This window comes from Styela clava, chromosome 10 (assembly GCF_964204865.1).
Source record: "Styela clava chromosome 10, kaStyClav1.hap1.2, whole genome shotgun sequence".
Taxonomy (NCBI): Eukaryota; Metazoa; Chordata; class Ascidiacea; order Stolidobranchia; family Styelidae; genus Styela; species Styela clava.
This window is the reverse complement of record NC_135259.1, coordinates 18,093,020-18,117,127: the sequence shown is the minus strand read 5'-3', so window position 1 is coordinate 18,117,127 and position 24,108 is coordinate 18,093,020. Positions and strand designations below refer to the sequence as shown.

The following is a 24,108-nucleotide window of genomic DNA, read 5'->3' as shown; positions in this document are numbered from 1 at the left end:
TGTTTCTACTGTTTCATTGAATACAATACACTGTTGTAGGGGTTTTATATTTCACCAACTAGGTAATTGACGTCATAAGATACTATTTAGTAAATAACCTCAAATTGAATTGTTGTCAACTTGAAATGTATACTGAATTTTTTTGTGTGAAAAATTAAAAAGAAGATTTAAAGAGTATTGTACAGCTATGTGTTGATAACAATTGGACAATTTTTACAAAAAATTTTGTAATTTTTTACAAGCATGAAACGGAGGACAGTTTATTTTTGCAGTTATTTTTTATTGTTGTTGTTTTTTTTAAGTCAGGTATTAACGACACAAACTCAGAAGAAAAAAAATCGTACAATTCATGTTATAGTAACATAAATTAGCGTTCTTGAATGAAATTCAACCACAAACTTTTCCGCGGTGTTAAAGCGATAACCTGAAGAGGCTATGTCGGTCAGTAGGATTTAATATTGACTCACAGCGCCTACAAGATGATTGCTGTATAAAGCTATAGCTAACACTAAAAACAAGCAGAAAATCTAAGAAATTTCTGTAAGTCGTTGTTTCTAATTTTACCAAACGGTATTCAATGAATGTTAAATGAGCGATTTTAAACAAATCTGTTTAGTATTTTATTGGAAGGAATTCGAAAACTCTCTAAAAATAAAAAATAAAATGTGGAATCAGCTAACTAAATTTGACTATTAAACAGAAACAAACATTCTTAAACTATCAAAACATCGATATGATAATCAAACAACCAACTTAAATACTAATTAACGCATTTTGGAATTAAAAAATCCTAAACTACGTTAAAAAATTCCTCACAATTATAAGTACAATTAAAACACTCCTGACTATCACAAAATGTTGCCAAATGTAGTAAATGGCAATTTGTCTCATAAACGTGGATTGTTGTTTACAACTTCAAAAGCTGGCAATTATAAATTAATTTGTTAGTGACTAAACTTCGTGGAAAATTAAAATTATTCCGCCACAAATTTTATCTTCTGTATCACGAAATTATGTAACTATATTTCATAAAATAATATTCTTGTACAGCGTTTATTTCTTTCCAATTTTTAATCTTTTCCTATATTGCTGGGCATATTTTAGTCTTTTTTTTTTAAATCTAAGGTCATACTAGACTGCAGGGTTGTACAATCTGTGGCCCGCGGGCCATGTGTGGCCCGCGGACGTATTTCGAGTGGCCCGCGCTGATTTTCAGAATTGAATAAAAATTGAGTGAAACTATTTTTCGAGTGATGTAGTAGGCCTATACAAAAATGTGATACAAACGATTTGTTTATTTCCCTGAAGTGCGGTCTGTCAGCCCTTCCAAACGAGCCATGGGTGCCATTTTGAATCGAAACCAACTGGGAGGAGATATCGATACATAAATGTGCCATAGTCGCTTACACAACAGGTCTTTTACAACCCTATGTGATGTTATTGCAAAACAATCGAAGCCATTCTCAGATAGAGAATTCGTTAAGAAATGTATATTATGTATTGTTCGGATTGCCAATGTTTTACGTCCGAAACTGAAAGAAGCGTTTGCAAAAATAGCCTGTCTGTACTGGTGTTGTTAAAGATTCTAACTGCAAAAGCGGGAAAATTTTCATTGTATTCCTTGGCGCTTGACGAAAGCACTGACATCAAGTTTAGGCTCAGTTGGCGACTTGCGATCTATTTGCGGGGAGTTTGATGATATGAAATAACCGTGGAGCTCACAGGCATTGTCCCTGTTGAGGGTACGACTAGCACTAAAGACATTGGTTTGTTAAGAGCTATGATAAAAATGACCGAGCGTCTTGGCTTCTCCTTGGTGAAACTTTCGGGAATGACCCCTGATGGCGCCCCATCAATGGTTGAAAAACAACAGTTTTATTGTTCTGAATATTGTGAAAGTTTGATGTGAGGGTTTCGTTTGTTTTTTCATTAACCTGTAGTCAGTGTAGCAAAACTAGATCATAACTATCATGTCAAGTGGCCCGCGGAATTATTAGTGAACCACATGTGGCCCTTCGGTGAAAAAGGTTAGCCGACCCTGTACTAAAGCTTCTCACCTTAAATTGAGCTTTGTCGGTCAGAAAATGATCAAATTGCACATACTTGGCTGATTTTTCAACTTTTTGTTTTGAACTCGAGAGTGCAACCATTTTATAGACTAAATAAAATGATATTGATAATAAATAGCAGCCAAAAAAATGTTAGACATCATGTCTTTTTGTATAATCATAATCATCCACAATATTATGACACCCTCATGTTTTCAGTTGTGCAATCAAACAAAAAAAAATCATTTGCATACTTTAATTCTTTGGCAATCGTCCCATTAGGCGCCTGAGTATGCGAAGAATCTTTGCCACGAGCGATAATAAGTCGGCTAATTTTGAACGAAAACAGGACAGAGTGGTTGGAAATTTGCCAGTCAAAATATTTTAGCTCTAAAAGCCCAATCAAGCGTGTCCATCTATAACTCTAGTTTGATAATGATTGGTTGATAAAAGCAATATGTTTTTGCTGTACACATTGAGGTTTTAGGAATAGCTTGGTATCAACAGGAGAGTATATTAGAAAAATAAGTGAGTGTTTGGTCTTCTAGCGTGCCTTGTTTCGTGCTTAATGAGGCCCAAAACACAAACAACGATCGTATTGTATATGTGTAGAAGTACACCTTTCAAAATTTCAATTTTGTTATGAGGTCAGTTCTCAATATATCTTAAACATGTTTGTTTCTTAATCAGTAATTGTTTAGTATTTTTGCTTCATTTAATACATCTGTGATCCCCAAAATAATAAATGGTATCAATAAATTTCAGCTTCAAATAATAAAGTTCGAAAAAATTTTATGACTCTATGGACACCTTATATATATTCTGAATTCGGAACAAAATTCCAAGTTTCCTGACATGAAAATTCGTCTCATAGTTTTCTTGAAAATCAGTATCGAAATTTCCTATTTAATATTCGGGTAACACTAACTAGACTACACTAAAAATTGTGGCTATCTACTGGTGAGTAAAAGAGTGTGAGATAGGTATCCAGTATATCCCTTTATGGTATATTGATAATTGCCAATGTAGTGTCTGTAAAGCTGGTAATCAAAAACTGTTAGTATGAAATAAAATAAAATGCTTTCGGAATGTTTTTTCACAATTCATTCTACAAATTGGACTAATTTTAAACCACTTTTGTAGGATCAGAATATTTTGCGGCGCTCCGGAAATATGTGTGCCAATATGAAGGTAACTAATTTTGTTCGCCTATTTTACATCAAGTTGTGTAAAAGGACTAAAACCTATGGGCAGGGGGATATACACTTGGCTAACACAGACAGTCTCCGAACTCGTAATAGAACTAAAATAAGGAAAATCGGAATAAAATTACGGCCTAACCCTAACCTGGTACACATACTACAGGAATTTGTGCAACGTAAAAGTATTACTGGCTTTAAAATGGGAAACGTGGGAGCAGCAGCAAGTAAACAGACAACAATTTTTATTTTCGTAAAACAGGTGCATCACGCTCTGATACCACTTGAGATCCTTTGTCTTATTTACAAACCAGTAACCTCAGCTGAATAGGATTGAGTGAATCTTGGTTTTCAAATACAAAACCGAAGCAAACAATGTTGTTTTTGAATAGGCTGCTTCGTAATAACACTGTTTATTGGGTACTCCCGTAGTGTGTGTACCTGGTTGGGGTTAAGCCATGATTATATTCCGATTTTCCTTATTTTAGTTCTATTACGAGTTTGGGGACTGTCTGTATTAACCAAGTGAATATACCCAGGTGTAGGATTCAGCCGGTTCGCACCGGTTCTATAGAACCGTCTCACAGAATTTTATGAAAACAGCGAATCGGTTGGCATTACTGGTTTATTTGCTAAAAAAATATGACTTTTTGTAACAGAACCGGCTGAAAAATATGACTTTTGTGATGGAACCGGCTGACAAAAAAATTGAATCCCACCACTGAATATACCCCCTGCCCATAGGTTTCAATCATTTTACACAACTTGATGTAAAATAGGCAAACAAAATTTGTTACCTTCATATTGTTACACACACTTAATAATCACACTGGTTATTGGAGGTCCTACCGATGAAATTCGAGTGTAATGTAACTAGGGACGTAAAGACGTTCAAAAAGTAAACCGCATATTTAAACTCCTTTCAAAATGGTTTCGTTTCATTTGATATAGAATTCTATAGTTTAGGAACATGTTTGTGAGTGAGCTATTGACAGATCAAAATTAAAAATACAGGTTTCAAAATGTATTTGATTTATGCGGTTACTAATTGTAACTTTATGAGCGCTCTCCTTTTTTATTCAAATAAGAATTGCGATGTTTCATTTGGATTCTAAAATATCGAGACTATTTTGTGTTTGTCATGCTTATGAATAGATAATTAATGATAATAACCAACTAGCATCAGCACTAGATCCTGATTGGTCGAGCAAGTTTAGGCCTTAAAAATTCAAATCGCATATGTAAATCAATAACATATCTATTTGGAGCGTCAACAACATTAATTGTAAAACACTGAAATGAAAGGCCGACATTTCATCAATATGACACCAAATGGTCAACTTTGACCTTAGCTTTTATGATGTCACAGACAAACCGCGCAATCCATCAAAAGCCCAATCAACTGTTTATCGATTAAACGCTTCAACAAAGCCCTTGACTGTGACTTTTTGATGAGATTTTTGTAATTTCGGTCGACGATTTTACCCGAAGTACCCGAAAGTACTTACTTTTAAAATAACTGCAAATTTCATTAGATTTGTCAGTTAATCAGCGCAGTAATACGCCAACACTGAGGCTAACGTAACTATACTATATCTGTACGAATGGTAGCCCACAATTTAAAATCAATTATCCCAGAAAACGATTGAATTCTCCTACTTTTTCATAACCGTATACTCGAACGTGATTCTAGCTCCTATCCGGTTAAGAGAACGAAATACCGAACGCCGAGTGTTCTTATGCGGTTCAAGTGGACGCCGGCGTTTACCACCCCAGACAAGTAATGGCGATGCTTGTGAAATGACCTACGTTTTAGTTCGCTAACGTAATCTTAAATAGTCACATTATGGAAATTAGTTTTGTGGAATTTTTCTTTGGTCACCCTGTTTCATTTTCTGACGTGTGTATTGATATATGTAGGGTGAGGAGATGGTATCCCCGAATATACCGCCATGTATACCCCATCACGCAAAATATGTTTCTATTTTCAACGTTATGACTTGATAGCCTATAACTCTATGAGTGGATATCAGGTTTTTACTGTTACCATTATAATTCACAATGTGGTTACTGGTATGTATGCCTATGACTAACAATGATCCAGACACGTCGTCTGGGTTTATGAAATCGCTGCACCGGTGTTTCAAACAGAAAGTCTGGCGGTGGATTCAGAATACTTTCTCCCGCGCTAGTTTCGGTAATAAAATAAATATTTAGGAGTCAACCTGTACCTACTTTCTCGCCAAACAATGGCCGCAATGAAGGCTGAAATTTTAACAGTTGCAAAATATTCTTTACTTGAAAATTCTATTAGTATGACAAGATGATGATGTCTCATAGTATATTATCTTCTTTAGTGAGTCATGTGTATAACATGCTCAGAAATATCCTATAGGCAGATAAAGTAGTCTCTTGAGGGGGTGACATCGGCAATTTATAAATTTAAGCGACCAACATTAGACATGAGCAGCTATCTAATCAGTATTTAAAAAAATAGCAAAATTCTATGCTTGAATTGGTCTTGTGCATACGTCCGTATCAGTTCGATATTTTACAACTTGACTTTACTACCAGTTCCGTTGTTTGGCATTTTCCGTCCCTAGTACCGAGTATATGCTCAGCAATATGTAATTTCCAAGTATCACAGGGCGGCGCGATGATATTGTGTATAGCGGTTTAAGCATTCAATAACTGTGTCGGCATCGCAGATTGCACAACTCGGGTACTTGTTTATAGTAGGTATTAGCGGCTTCTTGTCAAGGGTCATGTTCGGAGAGAAAAGAGCGAATCAGCGTCGCGTTGACTAAGCGGCTGCCTGCCTGTTAATGGCTTTGTTTAACAATATTTGCATAGGTCATTCCTAACCCCCACCTGACTACGTCGTTCAAATATTACGTCACTACGATATCACAGTGACATAATAAGGACCATGTAAAGGTATTGAAAATATCCACCCAACAGCACCTGGGTACATTGATATATCCATACCAGTGATAGGTATAGGTTATCCAACAAAAAGTTTTCTATGTCTTTTTCAATCTCAATTAACATGTGTGTTCAAAAAAATATTCAAATTTTTGTACTACCGTAGTGTGTGTACTAGGTTAGGGTTAGGCATTGATTTTATTCCGATTTTCCTTATTTTAGTTCTATTACAAATTCGGGGACTGTCCGTGTCAGCCAAGTGAATATACCCCTTGCCCATAAGTTTCAGTATCTTTGGACAACTTGATTTAAAGTAGGCGAACAAAATTAGTTACCACCATATTGGTACATCCAATTCTGGAGCGCCCAAATTCCCCTTTTCTCGTGGCCTGGCAAAACCAATAAACGCAGGAAGGAGCGTTACCAGTTCACTTGTTAACTTCAAGCCTCTTCTCATTAAAATTGACAGGGTCGGCAGGTAGAATCAATATGTCTAACTTAAGGTGGTTTTAACCCGAACTCAAGGAATTAGGAATTAATTTGCACCGAAAGAAAACTATAAGTATCACGAATCTATACGCTTGGTTATTATTGAGTTTAGCGAAGCGTGATGAACTCAAAAATGTGTTGGTAGGCTAGTACGTATTATGCGCTGGTATTTGGTCGTGATAAAATTATAACATATATAAACAGTACTCGTTTGCTTGCGTGAGACATATTACAGCATAATACGTATTCATGCTCGAGTATTTGATGGCGATAAACTTATATATGGTATAGACATAGTCACCATCCATCGGCTTGTCTGAGACAGATTTCGAATATAAAAAAAGAATGTAATGGGAAAAAACTTTCAAAGTTGTTGGCTTATAATATAAATTTGAAACGCATTTTGAAACTAAACTTGGACTAATGTGTCAAATGTGGGTTACCTTTGCAATGTAAGGATTAATTTTAACGTTTACAATAATCAACAAAAAGCACGTATCGTCTATATATATAAACATGACCCAAAATAGAGATTGAAAGTTAAAAGCATTCAATTTGACACCTCCTGCGCTTGATTAGGTTAAGACTGTTGTGATAGGATCAGTATAAGCGGTATTTTTTGAAATGAGGGATTCTGTTTAGTGAGTTAGATACAAAACGGTGATCATTAACACCCCGCCATAGAAGCAAAATGTGAGATTTGAGAAAAACATCCGCGCTGCGTTTCAAAATAGGAAATTAATAATTATCCAGTGATTTATATATCAATCGCAATCTGTATTCCTAACCCTAACTGGATAATTACTAACATTCTTATTTTGAGAGTTGGTGGAGGTGTTTATTTGGTGACGCTCTGTACAAAATTTCCCGAATGATAACTTGCTCTCACAATTTTTATCCCACCACTGTTTATACCCAACTCAAAACGAATTCCAGCCTCTTTTCCAGGTAGAATCGTTTAGAAATTGTTTGAACATTATAAATTGATAAGATTTTCTAACTTGTCAATATAGATCCGGTTCCGGGTTATTTACTCGTCTAGGTATTGACCTTCCTACACCACGTAATTCAGTTTGCTTAGGGCAAGCACAAGCTTACAAACGTCATATTGTTTGTTTAAGCCTAACGTATTCCACACTTTAACCCTTTACGAGCATATCTCCCATTCTCGACTCTTACTGCTAATACCTGACATGGGTAGTACTTTTTGATTGAGTCAAAATAGTTCGAACTTCGTAACATTGAGAAATAATGTCAAAACCAGCCTGTTAATATTATGGCTTCCCTATGGCACTCTGTAGAGGACCGTATATCTAAAACCACTTCTATTATTGTACTACGTTCAATGTACATCTTTCGTCGGTTAGCTAGGCGATACGATTGTGTGTGTAAGAGTTGGGAACTCTGATCTACAAAACACTTGGAGATCTAGATATTTTCTATGCGTTTGGATTGCTAAAATCGCATCGGTGTTGACTATTTCAAGTGTATAGTCAATATTTTTCATCACGGGAATCAATTATTACATATACAGGGGTGGATTCTGCTTTACGCATGTGAAATTAATATAAAATAGGCGCAAACGTGTTCTTCTACGACTCGCTCTCGCAAAAGCACAGGTGTGACTTAACTAATAGTTGCGCTCCAGAAGTGATTAATTTTGTTCGCTTACTTTAAATTAAGTTGTGCAAAGGGAATGAAATCAATAGGCAGGGTGTATATTCACTTGGCTAACACAGACAGTCCCCGAACTCGTAATAGAACTAAAATAAGGAAACTCGGAATAAAATTATGGCCTAACCCTAACCTGGTAAACTCACTACGGGAGTACCTTAGTTTTAGTGCAATCAGCTTTGATGATTCACGAATGAAGGATATACATTGCCGTCTGTATATGATTATTCAATACAATATGAAAGAGCAGAGAAGGCTGAAGGGTTAACTCGGCCCAGAGATTACAAAGAGCTTATTTTGTCCGTTAACCATTTAGTGTCAATCTGTCTGTGTTGGTGGAAAATGACATATATAATGTTCACATTCGCTAACGAAGGGTTAATGCTCAATGTCTATGACATTCAGACGCCGAATCATAGTTAAAAATACAGTAAGTTTATCTAGAATTGCACAGTTTTTTGGTTAAAGTACTTCATTGATCAGGCAGGATTTTGTGTCGTGCAAATATATTTGACTTTGATTAGTTACTTGAATTTCCCCCTCTGACAGTGGTGTGTCCTTCAAAAAATCAGATTTGCTGGCTTTCTGGAAAACACCAAATAATGCCTTATTCACTAGGATTTTGTGCCGTGCAAATGTATTGGACTATAATTAGTTGCTTGCAGATTTTAGGCTCCTCCTGGCAATTGTACTTTATATTAAGCTAGATTTGGCAAATACTCTATGCACGTGTCATCAAAGCTTTTTAAATTAACGCCAGTGACCCTGCCTGGCATTAGTAAAGCAATTATCCGAGATCTTGATCTTTGTAAAGCCCACCAAGGCACCAACCAACTTGGACCAAGGCTTTTACATATTACTCGTTAAGCCAAGAGCTTCACGATATCAAAGCATCGATATCGTCAATATGAGTTGTCTGATTCAAATCGGTCTCTGCTGATGTTATGGTATAAGTTGAAATCCCCAGTGGGACTCGGTATCAAAAGTTGAATGTTTTTTGTTTAATATGACAAACGTGGTGTTAAGCGATAAAGGGCATTCCATTATTCAACTTGGGCTGATAAATCGATGGTTAGCGTTTCACCAACGGGTTATCACAGCGAGATGTAGATAGTATTGTGTCCTAATTCGTATTTTAAATAATCTTACTTCAACAACTGCTCAGAGCAAACCTCAAAGCGCAATGGAACGTTTAAAATGGAATTCCATTATGTTATTACAGGCGACAATAATTTAGATTTGCGTATCAACATTTTTTGGGACACACAGCAGGCATATAAATATATTTAGTGGCGCAAATTGACAAAGTAAACGTAATATGAAGGTGAATTCATGTTATGTTTCGGGACCGGGTTAGCATAGATATAGAACTTCAGACAAATGGTTATTGTAAGCATATTATAATAGTTTTGCAGAGCGGAAATAATTCATTGCGAGTACTCCAAGTGGATTATTTAAACATTTTATCTAAAATTAGACACAATCACGTTTTTCTAGGTAAAGAGGGTAATTATGCTTTATAAATGACTGTTTTAGTAGCATATGTTAGATCAAAAAACGTTTGAATTTTACTCCAAATTCATTTCAAACTCCTATAAAAACTTCTTGCATCGCTACCCTTTATATTATTGTATCTACTATAGAAATCTCTTTACGAAACTTTTATTTGATTATTGTGGAGCATTGTGAAATAAAGTTCGTATTGACATTGTGGTTCCGTCTGCCCTCGAACCGCTGAAATTATCAGAATTCGCATTTCATGACGCGCATTCCCAGACGTAATTTACTTTCTCCGATAAAATGTGGCAACAAGATAAACCGAACGATTATTGAATGATGTACTCCTGGCCCACGCCATAAATAACTTCACTACAAAGCAACCACGCATAGGATGTTAGTCAAATATTTAACCTATCGTGGTAATTTTAATAGATTTGAGGGATTGTATGTATAGTGTGGCTTTGGTTGTGTTAGATTTTGATATGCGAGGGTTTGGTCAAAACATTTCAGCTAGGATTTACATGTTTCTAACTGATTATGTTCACAGATTGCACCATGTAAAAATGCTGTTGAGGTTAATTCAATAAATGAAATTATTAACGTTTGTAAAAAGTCTGGAATTTAATTAAAATACTAATCCCAAAAAAAGTTCAATTTCAGCAAAATTTCAAATAAGTAGTAATGGAAAAAAACGTGAATTTATTAGAAATTTTGGAATTTTTTTTCAAATAAACCTAAAGTGTTATTAATTATAGCGATCGTTTTTCCCATAATCTGACAGCATACAGTCACTGTAACACAAGTGGAATATATTCTGTCAGTTTTCAAAGTCCATAAGCCTCCTTGTTGTACATAAATTATATAGCAGGTTTATTCAAGGTGCGATGAATTTGTTTATTTGCCGAACTGACAAATTCAAGTTACGTAAATTTTTCACAGCGTACGAAAAAATACCTCAAGCTGAATTTAATGCGCTCTGATATGGGTTTTGATGCGGTTTATTTTACCTAGCGCAAACTTCGTTTGTGACAATGTTTGTGTTTTCGAAAATAAATCCCCCCTCAATTCTTGAAGCAAATCCACTTTGAGCATCTGTCCTCTTCGGTTTCAATAATAGAAACGTTTATTGAACGCTAGGTACTTCTGGAAAACACCACGATCTCGATTGCTTTGCATTTAAAGCGTTCAAAACCTCAGACTGCTAACACAAACCACGACTTCTTAACGATATCGATCGTGATAATGATTTAAACCATTCCGTGTTGGAATAGTCGACGAGGTAAAGCCATAGATCACTTAGAATTTCTAAGAAAGTCGAACAGTCTCTTTGATATTACGATTTTGCATCAGATTTATGAAACTGTAAAATTGCAACCCGATTACGACGGTCTGAAACGCGGAATTGTTCGGATTATTACATTTTCATGGCAATTATGGTTGTGGTTAATGGTAGTAGCATGACCTATAACCCCCGCCATATTCTTTTAAATTGAGGATTCTTTTTGGTATCCTGAATTCTGATTGAAGTGACTCTTGGGAAATGTAGAAAAAAGGTACCATCATTTTTTATCGAAAAGCTTGGATATTCCGACCTTCTCAATTATGTCAAAACTTGTTTTGATTTCTTTGTAAGTCAAAGTTGAAACAAGTATTAATTAAAGGACATGATGCCATTCATTGGAACTTAGAATTAAAAATTCGATACTGAATTAGCAATGAGTCAGAGCACAGATGCATAGGTGCCGCAGGCACAATACTTGCCACCGTGTATACCTGACTAAGCAAGTAAATAAACAAATTTTCAGTTAATCTTTGTCCTCTCAGAATTCTCGAAATTTGTGCTGGAAAAGTTCAGCGAGATACGTGCAAGAAATTGCTATTCCCAGTACCGTGCTTACGCATAAAATATATATTCTCCTGCGCTCTAAAATCCAGATTTGAGCACAAATTTCATGATATCAAACGAAATATCATAGCACACTTCAACACCGAAACTACTGTTTAAGTTGGGTCACAATTCTGGTGTATACTTGACAAGACCAATACAAGTAAATAATTCTATTATAAGTTACTATGTATAATCATAGAGCGCCTAACTTTGTTGGAAATGTTTACGGACATCCATATAAGACGAATTGTTTCCCCAACGTTTTGAATGCGCACGAAATATACATTTTCTCTCGATAAAGATTCCAGATTTGATGCTTAGATTTACGCTCAAATTCCATGTTATCTATCTGAATTGTTAGCAGCACACTTCAACACCGAAACCGCCGTTGAAGTTTGGGTTTTCTTGTGGTTACAACTTGTCTGGACCACAGCGTTGTTACCTAACATAGGTTTATATTTGGACTGCTTTAGTATGGTTACATGAAAAAAGACGAAACTATTTCGTTGCCCGTCTGTCGGTCGAGCCTGGCAAAAAACAAACTTTAACTGAGAAAACCCTCAACACCGCTGGTTAACCATACCCTGTAATCTTGTCACGTGTGCATCTAACTAGTTTAGCTAAACAAGTCTGCACTTAGTACTTGTCTGTACTGTAGAACAAACTTGCGGTGGGTCTTGCAAAGCTTTTGTACTCTTGTTTCAGACGTTTATACAAACTGTACGTGTCGTTTAACCTAAAACAATTATGAAGTGTTTTCCATGAACGAATCACTTTAGACGCATATAAATCGCATTTCAATGCACCTGTATTACACTCGTCGCACTAGTAAAGTTACTCAAAGCTACTCAATCTGAGGAAAAGGCGATTCGAGCTTACACGTATATGTGGACCAATGAGTTGGGTACGCCATACTAAAATATTTCAGTTTTACAAATATAGAAGTTAGTATACATAGACAATGGCGACATTGAGTTTAAAATTGCGTCTGATAGAGTCCCGCGAGTCCAAACGCGGGCCCCGGTAGCGTAATTTGGAGAGAGGGCTGTTGATCAATGCGCCCGACCATTAGCCCTCTTATAACGTTCCGTTCCTTACTGTTTCTTGTACTTACTACACATACCCAATTCCAATGATTAGACTCGAACGCGTTTAGGTTTTTGGTTTGCAGAGAGACATGTTGAGCAAATAACTGAGAAGCATTGTCCAATAATGTCTACGTGCGGGATTACCACATGAAACACAAACCCGAAACCGCAGAGTTGTTCAATACGTCACCAACATTTATTATAAGCCCATATTACACTTTGAACATGACTGCAAATTGCCAATAAACATTTATATCTGACGGAAGAGTATATCGACTCGAATGACGTTACAACTTCCGTATATAAAAATAGGCACGATTTGAATGCATGTTTTGGAAATGATGCCATAAAATTTTAATTACGAATTTTCTTGAATGACGTAACGAGTGTGTTACGTCATGACGTAACAAGTGTGTTACGTCATTAAGCAAATTATGGCAATGTTGCGAACTTCGGGCTTTAGAAACAAGCGTATAAATGAATTGAGTCGACCACACTTAATCGATACACGGCGTCTATCTTGTAGCAATCACAAGACTATCGAAAAAGCGGCCAAAAAACTAAACCTTACACGTTATTTGAATTGTAAACTTTCAAGCATGACTTTACCGCGACAGCGATCGCCAAGAATGAAAGAGTAATTGACATTCTATTCAATCTATATACGGAAATCGAACTATAGTTGTCAATTACGGGTAAATTGTATTTCACTTTTCAATTTTTTTAAGAGTGTTCCTTGTAACGAACGGGTAGACTAACCAGGTTTTAAATGATCGCTTGTTAACCTGCGATAAAAAATTTGTAAATTCACCAGAAATTGTAGGTTGCTTCATTCTGATTTTAAACACAGGGTGTATCACCGCGAATAGGAAGTTCGTTGGGCCAATCATGCTATGCTCCGGAAACTATACGATTGAATTCGACTTATGTGCCGCCGATTTAAAAAAAATATATCTGTATTCGAATAGCTTGAAGCACTAAAAATATCAGCATGTGAATTACAGTAAATTTCTGTGATTTTTTATGTAGAAAATTGCCTTAGACTAGCGTCTGGGAACGAAAAGCTGGCTCAAAATATAAAACAAGTACATGGGGTATTATGAGAGACACGTTTGCTCGTTATCAGTTATGGGGTCGCATTAAGGTTGTTTGATATTTTTGAAAAACCGGGTCCGTTTGCCAGTGATAATAGTCCTCCTAAAGTTTGCGCCACAGATTAATGTTACGTTGGTATTGGAATATCACTTCAACGCCAGTTTACTCGTGTATAAACGTAGGCGCCAGTTAATATGTAAAGACCGATTATGAAGACCAGTCTAATAGCTGTCGGTGCGGTTCCATTACATTTGAACCCACGTACATTTGAACCCATGACAATTGCACCTGTATGCTATTGCACCTGGAATAGAATGGAATTTTTTTTGTTTCACGGATAGTTAAACCCATACTAACCCTAACCCATGGGTTTTAGCACCCGCATATAGATTGAACCCGTGGATATACGCATGGGTTCAAATGTACATGGGTTCAAATGTACGGTCACCGTCGGTGCGGACCCAGAACCCGACTTCCAAACCAGAAATCAAACTATTCGACCGGTATACTCAGATAATCGAAAATATGGATAGTAGACAAAGCTTGTTTTTCTCGTGAGGCCATTGTGACTTAAAAATACTTGTCCAATGACGTGAATGAAATCTGTAAGAGCAGATAAGGTCAAGTTCACTAAGACAACCCCTGAGGCATAGTATGTATACCTATGCAAATTCCGTGTTGAGAAAATGGCTTAAATAATAAAATTATAGACCATCAACAAGGCGCTAATTTAAGTCTTGTCTAGTCCTGGCGCCTCTGTTTGACCCTGTCAGTGCTGACTATCAGAAATTCCGGGATAATTATAACGTTCTATGTATGACATCATCCTACATTAAAAACTTTCAAAGGTGTGAGAAAATATATCAACCCATGCATTCCACTGTGTTGGCTGGTGTAGAAATGATAGAGATAGATTAAAAACTATAAATATCTGAGTGGCCAGTTTCTATTAACAGACATTTCATGTGAAATTTTGACTCTTTTTTCATGAACATTACCTTGATGTTTATAATTTTTACAGATCCACAATTCCATCACTCGCATACTCTAGCAAGTAGGCATAGCGCCACTTCACCATCGGAGGAATACACTTCCTCCCAGGTATCCAGTTACAGACAAAACGTTCTGAGTCAAGGTCAAGAGTTCACAACGCAGAGTCTTTCATGCTCAACAGGCGGAGAAGGCCAATACAGATATTATAACCCCAACGCCGAGGAAAGCACTGGCGGCCTAAGTCAAAGTGTTCCCTGCTCTCCAAGGCTGAGCACGGACTCTCAATTATCAAACGGGGAACACTCGTTTCGTCCAGGCAAGAGGCCGAATATAGAGGACAACGAAACGGGAGTTAACCCAGAAAATTGTTATAAAAGGCATAATTCTTGCGGGTCTGAATTACAGCCATATCCTTCCAACGGTTTCGAGTTTAAAGAAAGACCGACTTGCATCAAGAAGATTTCGAATTCAGGTTCGAAAGATTCGATATCGTCCGAAACCGAACTTAAATCTGGATATTCGTCGAATCACGCCGAATCTCAGAATTACGGAGAAAACTCAAATAGTTACCAGTACAATCATCACCTTTATGACAATTCGAGTGACGTCATAACCTATCGACGCCATAGTGACGTCATTCAAAGGCAATTTTCTCACGATAGCGTATTCGTAGACAATCCCTTCCAAACACACGACTTTCATCACCAAGCGTATAATCCGTATCGTGATCGAGGATCGAATTTCGGACCTCCACATCCAATACATATTGAACAAAGAGAACACGTTCAAGCACCAGGTTACAGCTTTATCAGAGAATCGCATCTCCGTGTCAAACTGGACCATCAGGTGAGCCTATCACTTAAACCAGCGGTGGGCACGGTTTAAAACCAGGGGGCAAAAATTTCGCCAACTTAGACTTGCGGGCCATATAAGTGTGACGTAAAAGTTACATTGTATGAATAATATTTACCGCGTTACAAAAGCAAAAGTGGAAAACAATAAGCCTCGTTGCCAAAACTAAATTCAATCCCAATCTCAACAAATTCCTTGAGCTATTTTTAGCTTATACATCAAAATATGTTTTCAGCTTGGTTGTGGCAGCATCAGGCGGGCCAGAGTGAATTACCCAACAGGCCAGATTTGGCCCGCGGGCGTAGTAGGGTATCCATGTCAGTCTTAGACTCTAGTTTTTCGTATAGGACATGGTACTAATGCTTGGTTTTCGGATATCAGTTAGTGAGGCTTTTGTATAAAGTAAAAAGACGACCATAGCTTCCAAGGGTAAATTTGAACCAAGCTAGAATTCACAATTTGACGAACTGGCTTTCTGGAATTGAAGTGTACTATACCTAATATAGCTATACCTAATAGTCGTGAATGGCAGACTGGAGTCGATTTGCGGGTCGTCTTATTTGCTGGATTTAAATTGGAATCAATAATATTCTGGCCATTTCACCATAAATTTTAATAAACAAATCCTAGTCGGTCACATAAATACTTCTGCTATCCGGAAAGGGGTTAGCACTTTTTTAATCTGCATATCTAACGAAATTTATGGCGGATATCCGTTTTCGTAATAATTCTAAATATGTTCCGGTATAAGGAAGGAGGAAACATATATTATTCATATTCAAAGTACATAGTTTACTTGAGTTTCATCGTTTATCTTGACCGTAAATCGAAAACAGAACGCGGTTGGTATCTCATCGAAATATTATAAATTTGAAGTTGGCCTCATACTTCAAACTTATCTTATTAGAATTCGTAGATAGTTTGTGCGATGTCGTGTTGCCAGACGCGTTAGCGCATGGGTGGGCAATTACTTTTTTGAGTGGGTCAGTTACAAATAATAGACTTGGTAACTGGGCCGGAAGCTCAAAACTAAATATAGAACTATGAATCAAAAACAGTTTATTCACAACAGCCAGGCTAACGTTTATATAATAATAAGAGGTACAATGTAACAATCGGTGTCATATTGACCTTTCATCGATAATTTCGACGGAAATTTTTATTCATAAAAGCTATAGTCGTAATTTCAGTAAACAAAAGTGGGCAGGATGAAACACTCCGTTGGGCCGAATCTGACCCGCGGGCCGTAATTTTCCCACCCTGCCTTGGCGCGTCCATTCTTGTCCATACCATGCAAGTCCATTAACTCGCATTTGATTGGGTTGGCTATGCTGATCCGGAAAGAATCCCGACATCTAAAATCCCTACCAAAGCTTGTTAGGAACGATATAGTGAAAAGGTCGCAAAACATGAACGTTACACGAAGCGGATGAAAACTTATCATAACTGTATCACTGTTTGACAATACTGTTCAAATCGAACAGAGCCATGGTGTTTTAAAAATTGAATCGATAAACTCAATATATATTTAGTCGAAGCCTACGGCATATTTCAGGAGTACGTAAATTCCAAAGTCGTGAGCACCAATGAGATCTTCTCCCTGACATAGACAGTTCGCATCTGTGCCATTAGCTATATTGTGTTGTTTCGACTTTTTTCTACCTTATACCGTGATGCTTTTTCACCTTTGTTCCATCGTAATCCAATAAATTACAACATTCTTGTTCGAATTTATTTGAACAAAAACAATCGTTTTAATAACAATAATAATTCTTGCGGATTTTCGTATCGATTGATTCGTTTCAGACAATGTATATGTGGTTAAGACATCCGATTCTTCGTGGTGTATAGTTGGAATATTGCAATGCTAATATTAATGACAATTCGATGTAATGTATTTAATAGGTCGAGCCACGAAATAGATACATATGCGGGACGACCAGTATGGCCCTCAGGGGGGGGGGGGGGGGGGGGGTATCTAGTTTTAGGGCGTGGCAGGTTTTTTGTAATTAGCGATAAAACTATTTTTAGCTTATGAAAATGTGTTGTGTATTTGGGGACTACTAAATAAATTATCAAATATTTAGACGAATAACACTTTGTTCTGTTTCCCATTTGTGGTTTGTTCATTGTGGCTTATTGTCCCGCTGCACGCATTGCTCATCGCCTCGGAGGTAGACGCGAAAATCCCAATTTATAACGCAATGGCAGTCAACACTTATGCATTATGCAGTTACACCGGCTCACCGCAAGTGAAACCGCACAATTCTCTATTCTGGTCAATTTAACGTTGCGGTGACGCAATTTCAAATACGACAACGTGAAAGCGTCAATGTAAATACGTAAAGGACGACGTAAAAGCGTCAAATCTCGCATTTACCTCACCTCATGTGATCGAATTTACCGAATCGTAGGCATTCATAACGTGAAAATGAAGAATTCCTACGCATTCCTCTACGCAATGCGTTTTAATTTAGATAGTTGGTTTATTTGAAAAATATTCCCAATTTTTTGCCCAGCGTATACACCCGGATGTTTTTGTTATCAATATAATTCAATCTTCTATCGGTCATTCAAGCCGCCCTATGATATATTTGTGAGATATGAGATATTTTATATAATAAAAGGCCATGTAAAAGCTATCTACAGTACTCCAAATCCATTTATTGAAAATCAACAATAACCGAAACATTAGGTCGAAATGTTGAATAATTTGACTTCATGATCAGTGGTGTTAAGAGTCTATTTTTTCATGCAATTGGGGGTGCTAAGAGTCAATATTCTCCTGAACTTGCGGCTTCAAATATATCGTCTGGCGCGAAACCAATCGATAGGAAGCGAAAGGTTGATTTATATTTTGGCGGGAACTTATCACCAAAGATGGAACAAAATCGATACAAGACGCAGATTAATGATATATGACTCGACCAGGTCGCTAGAAACGCAAAATTCCTTAGTTATTCTATAATGAAACTATATGAAATATTTAAACTGTGACGTAGTGGTTAGCCCGCATCGTGGAATAGTCAAACCGCATTAGAAATATAGGGTGTCCATAAAGTCTCGAAATTTTTCAAAATTACACAGGGAATTTATCGATACCATATATTGTTTTAGCCCTCACAGATGTATTAAATGAAGTAAAAATACTTAAACAAAGACTGATAAAAAGCAACAAACCTGGTTAGGATATATTGAGAACTGACTTCATAACAAAATCCAAATTGTAAAGGAATTTTATGGATACCCTGTTAAATGAGGTCCCTCATCAATTTTGAGAAAACATTTCGCCCAAATCATCATTTTTATAGTTCGTTACCATATTAATTAACAGTCAATAGGCAAATTTTTTGATCTTTTTGTGGGAAAACACTCTGATTTCCATATAACCTCCTCCTCAGTCTTGCGTAGACATTTAGAATCTCAATCTTCCGATTGTTATCTTTTGGCAATTTTTATGTTGACATTGCAAAGTCGAGATTTTGGATTTACATCCCATCTGACCTTTGGTGTGAATAGATTGTGCCAATTTGGACAGGGGGTTTATTTATTGTAGCGAGTACATTTAATTCATATGAATGCGATAAGGGAGCATAACGCATGTTCAAGTCATATTACTTCACCATACGTGTTGTAGTAAAGCAAAGTTTATATAATTTTTAGCATTAGAATTTACATATTAATCCTAGTAGAGAGGAAAGCCTATAAGACGGCGTAATCATATTGCGAACCGGTTACCAGTCTATGTCGGATATGGGATAAGTTAGCCAGTTATTTTAGTATTTGTTTCGGGTGCATGGACTTTATATGTGATTCGACCATGTCTAAGTTTGTATTTACTGATTTGAGCTTAAAATGGAGATCTTTAACAAGGTCTGCTTTATTCAAAAATTCCAGACGGAGAACCCAAGTTTCTCACGCATCTCTGCACCGCAAATGCATAAGTTCTAGGCGCCTAATTTGGCATTTTCACTTTTCAGACAAGCAGTCTATGACAGGCATAAATATTTGATGCTTTTGGTCAAGTGATACTGTCTGGTCCCGCAAATCGATTATAGGTTGCCAGAGTTGGATCTAAGATAAAACCTATTTTCATTTTGTTTTAAATTTAATATTCTATACCTCAAGAACTCCCATATACAAACTGCTCTAAACTGGCAACCACAAAATACACAAGCATAGACTTGGTTGACAATATTCCAAGATGATTTTAATACACAAACCTCGCACAGTATGTAAATAAGGGAATATATCTCACCGATTGAGAAACAGAAAATTATTTACCGATTAAAAGATAAATTTGTTCCGGTACGTCTATTTTTATAATATCAATAATGGCGAATTTGAAAACAACTATATATATATATTACAGCGGAGGCTGACGAACGTCCTACGTTGTTGTAGTGACTATAGCACTGTAAGACAGTCAATAGTCCTTCCTGGACCGGAACCGAGTACACAATTCCAAATATAACCGATGACTCACTCATATTTAAAACAAAACTTTCGTTTTCTAAATTCAAATGCCTTGACCCGACCCAGTCATTTGCTTCACTATAGTCAAGACTTGCAATTATCGTCGCAGGCGGCTATTCAACTGAAACCTTTCATGGATGCAAATCTTGACGCTATTTGATAATTGTGGCACATTTGATTTACCTATAGTTTTAATGTGTATACTCATGTCTAGGTACTCCTGAAGTATGCGCACCAAGATGTCGCATAACTGAACCCAAACCTGGTACACAACCGGAGTTCAGGTTGTGCGCCATCTTGTTGCGCATACTCCAGGAGGTCCGCATGTCTATTTAATCACCCGCATATATGTTACTGTATATAATACGTCCAAAAATCTTTGGAATCTTTTCGGCCAATTTAAATCAAAATTACGTTGAGATGTGCGATCATAAAATTGTTTTGGTTGATTAGCCTTCTACGATGATCAGTGCAAGTCTTGTAACTGGTGATTTGAAATTATAACAAAACTTAAGTTATGATTATATACTCTGATTCGGACTGTCTCGAGACTGTGCTAAAAAAGTCTCCCTTCCGCGGCCTTGGTACAGCGAGGTAGTACTATAAAAGTTGTCGTAAAACTGACATTGTGTTGGTTAAATATTCGCTGGAATCATCACGTAACGAATTGCAATCTATCATTAAAATTTTCCGTGATTCATTATCTGAAAATGACAAATTATTATCTGGCCATTTCTCCATTATACTAAGCTTTTAGTATGAACATATCTAATTCAGTTCACCCTTATTAATTTCCCTGTGGAATATCACAGTAAGAAGAAAACACGTGTATTTTGTGATTAGGGATTATTAAACTGAGAATAATCTGCTCGCCTGTCTGTTAAGATTTGCGTAAACTAGAATTGAACCGAGATAAAACCATATCATGATTTTTAGTCGCGTTATTTGAGATTCAATTAGAATTTCAGGAGAAGGCAAGGTTTTTGAACCAGGGGCTAAAAATTTTGCCCATTTACACTGGCGGGCCATGCGAGTGTGACGTAAAAAGTTGCATTTTATGAACAATATTTACAGTGTTACAAAAGAAAAAGCGAAAAACAATAAGCCTCGTGCAAAAATACATTCAATCGCAATCTCAACGAATTCCTTTGCCCATTTTTTAGCTGAAACATCAAAATTTGGCTTCAGTTTAGTTGTGGCAGAATCAGACGGGCCAGATTAAATCACCCAACTGGCCAGATTTGGCCCGCGGGCCGTAGTTTGCCCATTTACGATTTAGATGCACTCCTATTGTATCTTGGTAAAAACTTGGATGTCATGTAATTTACACATATATTGCCCGCCGGTAGCGTGAGATTTTCCCTTCGCAGTGTCGAAGGCATTACGCCTTGTATTCCCTTCTACGTCAGACACTGCGTAATGCGTGATATCTAAAACAAATCCTTTTGTTACAACATGTCTCATTCAACCTAAAGGTATTTTTATTTTCTAGGTTTAAATGGAAATTTCTGATAAAATTCAAGGCACAGCAAAGCCATAAAATCGTCCTTACCAATCAAAATGAATGTTCCCAATTATTAATCTATTGGTAACTATAATTCCCTATGACAGTAATACACTCACTCGGAATAGCTTTCAATTGGCATTCGTAAATGTTAACACGCCAAACCATTCGTAGTTACGCGAGCTCATGTTTTCAAATACTCGTCCATTTTGTCAATAAACATTTTACAGATCGTAGACAAATCGGGTGTCGCTACTCGATAACCAACTTTGGTTCCCCTCGACTTCCCTTCTCCAGTAAAACTGTGTACATTATCATTTTTTTGTAATTTGTGCTTGTGATATTTTTCTTTACTGATTGGAAAAAATAAACTTGACTTGACTGCAACAACATTTTTACCACACGATCCAATATTTCTTTTTATTTCACAGCAAAGAGAACCAGTGTCCCCTCCAGAAGCAAAAATGACCGGAGCAGGACCAACACTCGCCGTAGGATACGGAGCACACAACTCCCCCCACCAAACCGGACCAGGGCGCCACGTAGTGGATATTTTGACAGAACACCCTGGAGATCTTATAAAGACCGATAGTCCTAACTTCTTGTGCACACAACTACCACAGCACTGGAGAGTAAACAAATCACTGCCAACTCCTTTCAAAAGTAAGGAATACTTATGTCTATCTTCGAGTTCGTTTGTACTTTTCATAACTCGATAGCTTACTCACTGATTTCTTGTGGTAGTTTTTAATTGATAGTGCTGGAGTCATAAAAATGATTGAATTCAAGAGCATATTTTGTGGAGAGAAACGAATAAAATCACTGAGTTTATAAGTAGTTGTAATGTAGATACCGCTCTTTCAAAGCATCCGCAATCATATATAGCCCCAATCGCTTTCCGATTTCGCTCCTTATTAGATGCCTACAATTTATCGTCTTAGAGGTGGCTTGTTTAACTCATAACTTACTTTTCCCGAGGAGGAAATAATTTTATCTCGTTCCACACAATAACAATTTCTACAACACTGACTTGTTATTTAGATCTAGGCTTTTTTTATTCTTCTACAACCTCAAAAATGGCAAATGACTTTACGTGTAATTGAGGTTAAATTGTTATTCGATGACGTCACTATTGCGCGTGATGTCATTAAATATAAATACGCATGTGTACTCAATGATGCCTATACATTCTTTGTTTACGTCACAGTCGTTGCATTGTCCGATATTCCTGACGGAACAATGGTCACTGTGATGGCCGGAAATGATGAAAATTATTCGGCAGAACTTCGCAACGCTTCAGCAGTCATGAAAGGAAATGTTGCACGGTTCAATGACTTAAGATTTTTGGGTCGGAGTGGAAGAGGTGAGTTCGAAAAGTATTTTTACAAAAAGTTCATATTTCCGATCTATATTTGTTCTAGTAGAAACAAAATGATAATATAAATATTAAATATATATCACGCTCTCGGTTGTCCAGCTGTTGGAACATTTGACCATTGGTTCTCAAAGTGGGCCCGCGGTCTTTTAGAGGCACGCAAAGAAAGTTTAGGGCAACCGCAAAGCGACTTTGACCATGACACGAAAACACTACCAAGTAAACTTTTGGTGTCATGCTAGTACAGTGTTTCTCGAAAATACGGGACCTATTTGTAGATTATATGACGTCACAAACGTACTTATAAGCTGTACTATATTCAAAATGTGTACGAATCCTTAAGATTGAATAAATAACAGAAATATGCGAGGGAGGAATAAAGATTTGAAATAGTCGAAGGGGGGAATTTAACAAAAAAGGTTGGGAACCACTGTTCTAGAACATTAGACTGATATTTAGACACGTTTGTCGACAGAGTGGGAAAATACGTGTTTAACAAGCGTTAATAATCAGTCCGACCTCACCAAAAGTAAAAATAATTATCTCGATTATAGGGATGGACGAAAATAAACTACAATATTATTTGGCTCCCCCTGGTACGTTTTGTTATACGAAGCGTCTGATGCTATTTTTATCATCTATTAAATATAGATTATACCAATAGTGTATCGTTTTCTGACATGAAATTTGCAATTTGAAATCAATTTCGACAACCCGACAATAGTACGATTCAATGCTCGTTTCGTAATGCTAGTGACGATTGAGTTAGTGTGCAATTTTTCAGTCGTTTTCAAATAGAGTTCCACCAGTACAGTAGAGGGGTTCCGCAGGTTCCCACTCCAATCCGAGAGTCTATATTAATACATGTGTATTGTTTATACATCCAAACTTATAGCTATCAAGTTTGCCAGCTACTGCTCTGGCGGCTCGGCGGTCCTCATTTAAAAGAATCGTCAAATCCAACAGTTTGTACGATTACAAATTTGGGGTCGCGACGAGGGG

The 24,108-nt window shown here is 36.9% G+C and overlaps 1 protein-coding gene across 5 annotated transcripts in view; it reads left to right on the top strand.

Annotated features, from left to right (window-relative positions):
* LOC120337759 (uncharacterized) overlaps window positions 1–24,108 on the top strand; it is a 78,086-nt gene that overhangs the window by 34,121 nt on the left and 19,857 nt on the right. For all 5 annotated transcript variants that reach the window (XM_039405640.2, XM_039405639.2, XM_039405641.2 and 2 more), the window contains exons 2-4: window positions 14,928–15,745; window positions 22,163–22,394; window positions 22,939–23,094. In XM_039405640.2, the coding sequence (XP_039261574.1) occupies window positions 14,928–15,745; window positions 22,163–22,394; window positions 22,939–23,094 (1,206 nt within the window). The remainder of the gene's footprint in view (window positions 1–14,927; window positions 15,746–22,162; window positions 22,395–22,938; window positions 23,095–24,108) is intronic.